The 10132-nt window shown below is 55.5% G+C and overlaps 2 protein-coding genes across 2 annotated transcripts in view; both read left to right on the top strand.

Annotated features, from left to right (window-relative positions):
- Window positions 1-490: 490 nt before the first annotated feature.
- Window positions 491-2328, top strand: LOC112124298 (granzyme-like protein 1; the record flags this gene model as incomplete). The annotated part of the gene is made up of 4 exons (XM_026657636.1): window positions 491-638; window positions 1185-1320; window positions 1576-1848; window positions 2179-2328. Coding segments are annotated over 4 exons (707 nt in total), but the record flags the coding sequence as incomplete, so codon positions are not given.
- A 4729-nt stretch (window positions 2329-7057) lies between these two features.
- Window positions 7058-10132, top strand: part of LOC112125565 (cathepsin G-like) — a gene marked incomplete at its 3' end in the record, with an annotated part of 3532 nt that continues 457 nt past the window's right edge. The window contains exons 1-3 of the mRNA XM_026657637.1: window positions 7058-7133; window positions 8340-8487; window positions 9256-9391. Of these exons, the coding sequence (XP_026513422.1) occupies window positions 7058-7133; window positions 8340-8487; window positions 9256-9391 (360 nt within the window). The remainder of the gene's footprint in view (window positions 7134-8339; window positions 8488-9255; window positions 9392-10132) is intronic.

Consider the following 10132-nt stretch of genomic DNA (forward strand, 5'->3'; position numbering starts at 1 on the left):
AAAAAAAAAAAGCCAAAATGTTTGAGGAGAGGAGACACCTTCTGGGAAACTTTTCATTGTCTAGAAAATACAATTTTCTGTACAAAAACAGTTTGGAGGGGCAGCTTTGTAGCAGTCCTGGCTTGTCACTGGGGGTTGGTGGAGAAGGTGAAACGTCAGCAGGGGACGTGTAAGTGGCGTTCTGGTTGATGTTGACACCCAAAGCCGTTACCTCAATGCAGTATGATTAGTGACCCACTCCCAATGCCTTTGGCACTGATTCTCCACCTAGAGAGGTCAGAGCTTTAGATTTAACCTCCAGGTCCATGGGGTGTCCAGTCTGGGGGAGAGCTGAGGATGGGGTAGTGCTCCAGGTACAGGCATCCCCCAAGGAGAGCATCGGAGGGGATGGGTTGAGGTTGTGGGGACTCCCTTTTGGGATGGGGAGATTGATCCCAGCCCAGGCCAGGGAGATGATGAGACTCTTTATATGAACCTCTTCTTCCCCCAGGTGAGATCATCGGCGGAAAGAAAGCCCAGCCCCACTCCAGGCCCTACATGGCCTGTCTGAATATACGACGTGAAGACAAGAGTGTTCGCTGCGGAGGGTTCCTGGTGTCAGAGAACTTCGTGCTGACGGCCGCTCACTGCAATGGAGAGTAAGTGCCTCGGTGCTAGGGATATTGGGGAAGGTCAGGGTTAGCAGGTGATGGGGGAGCTGGGAGCTCCGGTGCCATCGTGGGCGCAGGGAAGGAGCAGTTAGTAGGAGAGGCTGGGAGAGCAGAGCCCAGGGGTCTGATCTGTTCAGGGGGCGTTGACTTGTCTCTAGGGGCCTCTGAAAACCATGGTCCAGATCCAACGCTGGGTAAATCAATGGAGCTACAGCCATTGACACCAGTTGGGGTCTGGCCCATTGCCCAGATGGGACAGGGAGGGAGTCACAGCCCCAGAACAGCTCTGCAGGGCTCCGGACAGGGGGGAGCTGGGCATAGACCCGTCTGGATCTAGCTGGGAGGGGTTCCCTGGCTGGAGAGGAGCTGAGACCAAGGGATCAAGGGGAATGAAGGAGTCTGAGATCACAGCCTGAGCGTCACATGCTGCCCTGTCCCCACAAGATCAGTACTTATGTCAGACCAACATGTGCCCATCCCCCACCTCAGTACACTCCTGCCCCAATGCCCATGCATTGCTCTTGGCTTTTACAGCAAGATCACTGTGTCCCTGGGAGCCCATAATGTTAAACAATGGGAACAGAGCCAACAGAAAATCTCTGTGCGCCGCCGGATCCCCCATCCGAAATACAACAGACAGACCCATAACAATGACATCATGCTGCTGCAGGTACCGCCCCCATCCCATCACCCCGCCCCCCAGTGACCTCACATTGCTGCAGGTACCGCCCCCATCCCATCCCATCCCCCCACCCCCAGTGACCTCACACTGCTGCAGGTACCTCCCCCAGCCCATCACCCTGCCCCCAGTGTCTCCATGGCCATACATTGGCTGTAGTTTCCCTCTCCTTGGATTCCCTCCCTACCCATCATCAGCTCTGACCTTCATATTGACCCTGGTGCTGGCGTCCTCTCTTGTTTGTAGCTGGAGCACAAGGCAGAGCTCAATGAACAGGTGAAGCTCATCCTGCTCCCCCCGACTCATCAGCGAGTGAAACCAGGGACCGTCTGCAGCGTTGCCGGCTGGGGCCGCACAAGCGCACTCAGTAAGGTGCTCCCCGATGTGCTCCGGGAGGTGGATTTGAAGGTGCTGGACGATGAGGCCTGTCTGAACTATCCTGGTGGGACATATCGTAACTATAACACCGGCACAATGATGTGTGTGGGGGACCCAAAGGAGCACAAAGCCGCTTTCAAGGTGAAACTCCCAAGCGTCCTTGATAAATCGTTATTATTAATGAGGCTCCTGGTGTGGCGGTTGGGCCCGCAAGCTAAGATCAGAGATCAGGCCCTGCTGTGCTAAGCGCTGTACAAACCAATGGGAAAATATCTGATCTTCTCTCGGGGGGGGGCAGAGATCAACTGGGAGGAGTTGGGGGTTTGTTGAGACAGGCTGGGCTGTGGGGGGCCCAAGCAGAGACCATCTGGATAGCAGGGGGGTGTCATTAAAGTGTCCATCAGTGTTTGAAGAACAGCGGGAAATGACTCACTGAGCTTTTCTCCATCTGTGGCTTGTTTTGTTTTGCAGGGTGACTCTGGGGGCCCCCTGGTGTGTGGGAAAACAGCCCAGGGCATTGTCTCTTGGGGGCCTGTCAATGGGAGCCCCCCAAGGGTCTACGCGAGAGTCTCCACCTTCATCCCCTGGATAGAGGCTACAATGAGGAAGCTGCAGCCCTGAGCCATGCTGTGAATCGCTGCAGAGGCTGGAGCTGCACCACTTCTGTTCTTTGCATGGCCCAGATGTAGTGGCTGCTTTGCATAGGGGCTAAGTCCCCCTAGGCTGATCTCCCCCACCCCAGACATCGCTCCTCTCAGGCAGTGCTCAACCCATGAATATCAAGGCAGGGAACCTGGGGGAGTTAGGATCCATGTTCAATTCCAACTCCCTCAGCTCCCTTGGCAATCCCAACCCAGGTCCTGAGGCTGTGTCTTCACTAGGGAAACAGCTGGTTTACTTCCCCCGGGGTAACGGACACGAGCGAAACCCTGGAGCAGACATGGCAGTTTGTAGCCCTCCCACATGTCAACCAGTTGAGTGACCGTTTATGGGAGATCCTGACCTGTTAACTCCTGTTAAAACTGCAGCCTGCCCTGTCCATACTGGGCGTTTTCCACGTTATTTCCCCCGGAGGTAGCCACCACCCGTTCCAAAGACACCTGTTCCCAGCACCAACAAGGAGAGTGGGAGTTTGTTCATGGGCAGGGAAATTAGGAAATTATGCACTGAACTGATTTCAGCTGAAATGACAACTCTTAGCGCCTCCCTCTAGCCTCCCCTGCCCTGCCCTGCCCCGCCCTGTCCTGCCGCGGGACCTGGTGCATTTCACTCACTGCTTCTTACCCAGCAATGAATAAAAATGAAGTTGCAAAACAACAAAGTGGTGCCTTCCTGGGAATTGAATGAATGCCCCCAGCCTCAGACTCCCAGCTAACTTGTACCTAGCAGGTGTAACCAGGGTTTTGGGCCCCAGTGGGGAATTCACACCCTGGGTTTGAGTAATTCATGCTGGATCTGCTAAAAATACAAGGGAAATCACAGGTGAAAAAGCAAATCACTGTGTCTGTTGTCAGCTCTCCTGACTCTGGTATCCCACCGCTGACACCTAGGCCAGCTCACTGACAACAGGAGTGCACTTTAGGCCCACTGGAGGAGAAATCGGTACCAGGGTATTCTTAGTTTCCCTTATACATCATTCCTCTTCCACTCTGCACCTGTCTGGGGACAGAAGGGTCACAAACAGCAGGCAGGCCAGTCCCCTTCATCAGACATCTCAGCCCAGATGTCAAGGCCTGATCCCAAACAGCCTCTGTGTGTCCCCCCTGCCTGCCTGACACTAATCAGGGGCTATTCAGGCAAGGAGCAAAGAAAATACATGTCAAACCTAGCCCAGTGCAGCAGGGATTAATGGACCAGACACGGCTCTGATGCTCTGGGAAGAGACGTCTCAGACTGGGACTTGGCACCATCCAACGATGCCTGTTAGTGTCATTTCATTGTTCCCCTAGTTCTTCCCCATCAGCCTGTCTGTATCCACTTGTTTTCTCCTGTCCGATACCTAGACTGTGAGCTACTGGGGACAGGGCCCATCACTTTGTTTTGTGTTTGTACAGCACCTGGCACAGTGGGGTCCTGGGCCATAGCTGGGATTCCACCTAGGTACTACAGTGATACACCTAACAAGTCATGTGCAGTGGCAATGGGATCCTTTGCCATGACTGGGTCTTCTAGGTGCTACCATAATACACCTAATAAACACCGTACAGCGCCCAGCACAATGCAGCCCTGGTCATCTGAGAGCCCCGGACATGCTCCATGTCTCAGGTTGGATGCCAGAAACCAGAGTCACCCCAGGGTCACAGCTCAAGCTGCCATCAGACCTGCGGGTGTCACAGCACCAGGCAGAGCGATAAATGCTGACAGAGCCAGGGAAGGTGCAGGGAGCAAGCTGGGGCAGTTGGTGAGCTGGGCCCAGTCACACCCCCGCGGTGAGAATCCAGCCGATGCAGTGTTCTCTATCCCAGCCCCAGGGACGCAGAGACTCTGTCCTGGAGAACTGATGCTTCACAAAGGACCTAGGAGGGCTTACAGTGAACAAGCAGTGCCATGAGCTCCCCACACACCTCTGGGACAAAACTGACCAGAGCCTGGGCTGTAAAATCAGGGAAGGGATTTTGCCTCTCTATGCAGCATTGGTGAGACTAATAGCAGCCCTGGGATGGGGGACAGGCTGGTTTGGGGGAATGGGGAATGGATTTCGGGTCTTTCCCCTATAGGGGGTGCCAGCTACGATACAACCTCATAGCAGGGGACTGGCTGGTTCTAGGGGTACAGAATGAGACGTGGGGTCTTTCCCCTCTTGGACATATCTGTGCTGCTGTCACTGTTCCAAGCACCTGTAGCTACCAGCAGGGTCCAGACAGCAGGTCGGTCCAGCACTGGTAGGGTGAAATGATGGGTCTAGAATGGATGTACAGGGATGTGCACCAATCTAGAAGGGATCTACAGGTAGCTATGTGGGTATGGATAGATCTAGAATGAACAGCATCAACTGAAGTGAATCTAGCAAGAATTTAAATGGAGTGAGTTGGGTATTCATGCATGTATATTGATTTTGAATGGATTCACAGAGGTTCCGGAATTGTTTTAGATCAGGTGTGGGCAAAATTTTTGGCCCGAGGGCCTCATCTGGGTATGGAAATTGTATTGTGGGCCATGAATGCTCATGAAATTGGTGGTTGGGGTGCAGGTGGGCATGAGGGCTCCGGCTGGGGGTGTGGGCTCTGGGGTGAGGCTGGGGATGAGGAGTTTGGGGTGCAAGAGGGTGCTCCGGGCTGGGACTGAGGGGTTTGGAGGGCGGGAGGGGGATCAGGGATGGGGCAGGGGGGTTGGGGCATGGGAGGGGGTCGTGGGGGCAGGCTCCAGGTGGCGCTTACCTCAAGCAGCTCCCAGAAACAGAGGCATGTCCCCCCTCCAGCTCCTATGCAGAAGCGCGGCCAGGTGGCTCTGCGCGCTGCCCTGTGCGTAGGCATCACCCCTGCAGCTCCCATTGGCTATGGTTCCTGGCCAATGGGAACCGCAGGGGCGGCGCTTGGGGTGATGGCAGCATGCGGAGCCCCTTGGCTGCCCCATGCATAGGACCGGAGTGAAGTCAAGACGCTGCTCCCGGGAGCCGTCCAGAGTGGGGCAAGACCCTGATCCCACTCCCCGACTGCAGCACTGGAGTGGGACAAGCCCCAGACCCCACTTCCCGGCAGGAGCTCGAGGGCCGGATTAAAATGTGTGGAGGGCCAGATGTGGCCCCTGGGCTGTAGTTTTCCCACCTCTGTTCGACAGTGACACTGATATCTGGATGGACAGATCCCACCCCTCATTCATCAGACATAGCAATTCCAAGAGAGGGATCCAGAGCCAAATAATGGAAGAGCTGAGATTGGATCTACCAATAGGCAGATACTAAAGGATAGAAACTGAGTTAATGCCAGTCAGCGTGAGATCATGGAGAACAGATCATGTTCAATGACCATACTGTCATTTCTGAGCAACCTTAAAAGTCTGGTTCTTTAAGGTGACTGTGCTGTTGTGATATATACGTGGATTCCCATAGGGAGTTTGCCCAACTACCACACAACATTCATATTGAGAAATTAGCTCTCTAAACACACAACATGGTTCCAAAACGGGCTAACTGATTCTCCTCAAAATATGATCCTCACTGGGGAATCAGCATCCACTGGGGTGTTGCTGGTGGGCCCGACGAAGACCTGTTCTGGGCTTGAGGTTATTCAGTATCTGTATCAATGATCTGGAAGTTCACGTAAATTGTTGCTGGCAAAGTCTGCAGAGAACACAAAGATTGGTGGCATGAAGGATGTCTCCAAGCTATAGAGCTACCTGGGTCACCTGGTGAGTTGGGTGCAATTAGACCTGCACATGAATCCAGCCAAATGCAAGGTCAAACATCGAGGGACAAGGAATATCGTTCACGCTGGTAGGACGAGAGCTGTGACCTGGAGATCAGGGGCTCTGAAAGGGAGCACGGCAGAACCCATCCAAACAGGAGATTTCAGTGGAATGCAGGAGCTAAGCAGGCAGATACCATCCTTGGGTGCATAAACCAGGGGATATTCAGTAGCAGCAAGGAGTTGGGGTCACCTCTGGATTTGGCCCTTGTGGGACCATGAGTGGAGATTTTGTCCAGCTCTAATGTCCACACCTTTAGCAGGACTTTAGCAAATTGAAAAGAGCTACAACAACAAGCTGGCGGGGAGCGCTTCAAGGAGAGTGATCTCCTGAGGGTTTTGGAGGCGAAGAGGGGACTTGGCCCCTCTGTAGGAAACTCCATGGGGCGGGGGTTTTGACAGCAGGGTCTCTTCAGCCTATGTGTCCAAGGCAGGACAAGACCCAATTGCCAGGAGCTGGAGTCAGAAAAGGTCTGGCTGAGACTAATATGCAAATATTAAACATGGAGCCATGGGAACAACTGACCCAGGGCCATGGTGGAGACAGGAGTTGATGGGTGGGTTCTGGCTCTGGGGTGTCCACCAGGGGGTCAGGTTGGACGGTCACAATGGTCTCTCCTGCCCTTGAAATATATGGGTCTGAGTATCTTGGTGCAGAGAAGCCCAGGGGTGTTTCTTACACCTGTAGTACAGAGGGGGCAGGGTTAACCACATCTGCAGCCAGGCCGGGTGGGCACCAGAGCAGGGAGGAAACCCCCCACCCTGATGTGGGCACAGCTGTGGCTGGAGGCTTCTCCAGTTGGCGTCTCCACCCCTGGGGCATCTGGGCTGGGAGTTTCCGGGCAGCAGGGTACACGTCCTGTGGTTGCCAGGCCCTGCCCTCCCCTCTCCACGCCTGGTCCATATAACCCCCGGGGCTCAGGCAGAGGCTCTGTGCCCATCCCTGGATGGGTCTGACAATGCAGCTCTTGATCCTCGTCCTGCTTCCCATGGCCTTTCTCCTTCTCTCTGGGTCTCAGGCTGGTGACTTTGGGGTGGGATCAGGGCCCGTGGGGAGCGTGACCCTCCCATATGGGGAGCTGTGGGCAGCGGTTAAGGTCCCCCCTTGCTCCTGCTGGGGACAAGCGCCTGTATTGAACCCTGCATCCTCTCCTGAGTGCGGCTGGGGCTCTCTCAGCAGCACGAGAGGTTGGGTGGCCAAGCCCCCACAGGCTCCTTTGGGACCCCACTGCCAATCCGTGTCCCAGACAGGGAGGTTGGCCATGGGGCTAGGCCACTGGGCTGGGACCCAACAAACCTGGGACCATTCTCAGATCTGCCCAGGATCTCTGTGGACAGGGATTTATATGGATTGAGGATGGTCACCAAAATCCCTTAGGCGGGTTTACAAACAATTTCCCTGGGCCTCAGTTTCCCTCTCTGTACAATGTGAAGAATAATTCAGCTTGTGTCAGGACGCTGCCTGGGTCAGTGAAAGGCCTGGAGCAAGGGAGCCCCTGATCTCAGTTAGCTTCTGCGCAGCCCCTGGCATAATAGGGGCTTGGTTCTCGGTCTATCTGCCACCCTCATGCAAATAACAGCAATTTGTTTATGGTGAGATTTTCCAACACACCCACCCACCTGGGTGGAAACTTCTTCAGAGGTGATCACAAAACATTTTTTATTTTCCATGGGAAAAAAACCCCAAAGTGGAACTTTTAATTTTTCCCCTAAATATTATGCAACACTGGGGGGAAAGAATCTGTTTCACATCAATAATTCAGACATTTTTGAGACGAGGCTTTCTGAGAAAAAAATGATGTTCCTAAAATGTTTGGTGGGTCAGTCTGGGAGCAGCCCTGGCTGGTCACTGTGGGATGGTGGAGAAAAAGCATTCACAAGGGACCTGTTTGTGCCCTTCCAGGTGCTGCCTGGCTTAATCTGGGGTGACTTCAGCCCCCAAAGCTGTTAACTCCAGGCAGTGCGATTACTGACCCACTCCTGGTGCATTTGACACCGATTGTCCACACAGCGAGGACAGAGCTTTAGATTTACCCTCCGGCCCCATGGGGTGTCCAGTGTGGGGGAGAGCTGAGGAGGGGGCAGAGTTCCAGGCACAGGGATCCTCCAAGGAGAGTATCAGAGGGATGGGATGATGTTGTGGAGACTCCTCTTTGGGATGGGGAGCTGGGTCCCGGCCCGGCCCAGGGAGATGATGGGGCTCTTTATATGAACCTGGTCTCTCCCCAGGTGAGATCATCGGGGGGCAGAAAGCCCAGCCCCACTCCAGACCCTACATGGCTTTTCTGAATATACAACACGGAAACAGGAGGTCTCGCTGTGGAGGGTTCCTGGTGGCGGAGAACTTCGTGCTGACGGCTGCTCACTGCAATGGAGAGTAAGCGCCTCTGTGCTGGGGATGTCGGGGCAGGTCGGTCGTTAGCGGGTGATGGGGGAGCCGGGAGCTCTGGTGCCGTTGTAGGTTGCAGGGAAGGAGCAGTTAGTAGGACAGGCTGGGAAAGCAGAGCCCAGGGGTCTGATCTGCTCAGGGGGCCTCGGCGTGTCTCTAGGGGCCTCTGCAAACCATGGTCTAGATCCAGCGCTGGGTAAACCAATGGGGCTAGGGCCATTGACACCAGCTGGGGCCTGGCCCATTGCCCAGATCGGGGCAGGGAGGGGCTCACAGTCCCAGGACAGCTCTGGAGGACTATGGGCTGGGGGAAGCTAGGCATAGACCCCTGTGTAGATCATGCTGGATGGGAGCTGAGACCCAGGGGCCGGGAGGACAATGAGGAGTGAAGCAGCTCATGAGAACAGCACAAGGGGCTTGTGGAGAGAGAGGCTGCGACCCCCTACACCACTGAGCAAGTGTTTATGCTGCAACCAGTGCCCACTAGAAGGGAAAGGCACCTTTTTCTATTCTGCCCCCCCCACCACCTCCGAGCCAGCCAATCCCCAGCAACGGAGCTGGATCGGAGCTGGCAATGTGTACAGTGGTATGGACATTTTTGGTGGCAGAAGCTGAGTCCGAGATCTCGGCCTGAGAGCTCCAGGCTGCCCTGTCCCCTCCAAATCACTGTTCATGAGTCAGACCCTCATATGCTCGTCTGCACCTGACATACGCTCCTGCCCCTAACACCCCATGTATTGCTCCTGGGTTTTACAGCGAGATCACTGTCACGCTGGGAGCCCATAACATTAGTGAACAGGAACGGAGCCAACAGAAAATCCCTGTGAGGCGCCAGATCCTGCACCCGCGATACAACAGAGAGACCATTAACAATGACCTCATGCTGCTGCAGGTACGGCCTCCATCCCATCACGCCGCCCCCAGTGACCTCACACTGCTGCAGTTACTGGCCCCATCCAATGTTCTCTCTGATTATTACCATCCATGTGCAGAATGAATATTGTTATGTGCACCAATATGGAGGTGATGTGTGGCGGGGGTGGCGCTGAGGGGTTCGGAGTGTGGGAGGGGGCTCAGGGCTGGGGCAGAGGGTTGAGGCGTGGGGGTGAAGGCTCCAGCTGGGGGAGAGGGCTCTGAGGTGGGGCCAGGGATGATGGGTTTGGGGTGCAGGCTGCCCCAGGGCTGCAGTGGAGAGAGAGGACTCCTCCCAGCCCTCTCTCCCTGAAGAAGCACCTGGGCTGGGGGAGAGTGTCTCTCCCAGCTGCAGCAGCTCCAGGGCTGGGGGAGTCCTCTCCCCCTGTGGCAGCCCCAGGATTGGGCAGGGGGGAGAGGCGTCTCTCCCTGCCGCACCACAGCCCTGGTGCTGGGGGGGCCGCTGCCGCCCCGCAGGCCCCAAGCTCCTCCATCACCACCCCCACCTCACCCCACGCCCGTGAGTGCAGTGTGCACACCTGTGCGAACCTTGGTGGCCTCCTGCGTGGCCGCGCAGGCATGCAACTTAGAGGGAACCTATCCCCCATCCCATCACCACACCTCCAGTGACCTCACACTGCTGCAGGTACAGCCCCCATCCCATCACTCCACCCCCAGTGACATCACACTGCTACAGGTACTGCCCCCATCCCATCACCCC

This window comes from Terrapene carolina, unplaced genomic scaffold (genome assembly GCF_002925995.2).
Source record: "Terrapene carolina triunguis isolate 2854851 unplaced genomic scaffold, T_m_triunguis-2.0 Scaffold256, whole genome shotgun sequence".
NCBI classification, from domain to species: Eukaryota; Metazoa; Chordata; order Testudines; family Emydidae; genus Terrapene; species Terrapene triunguis.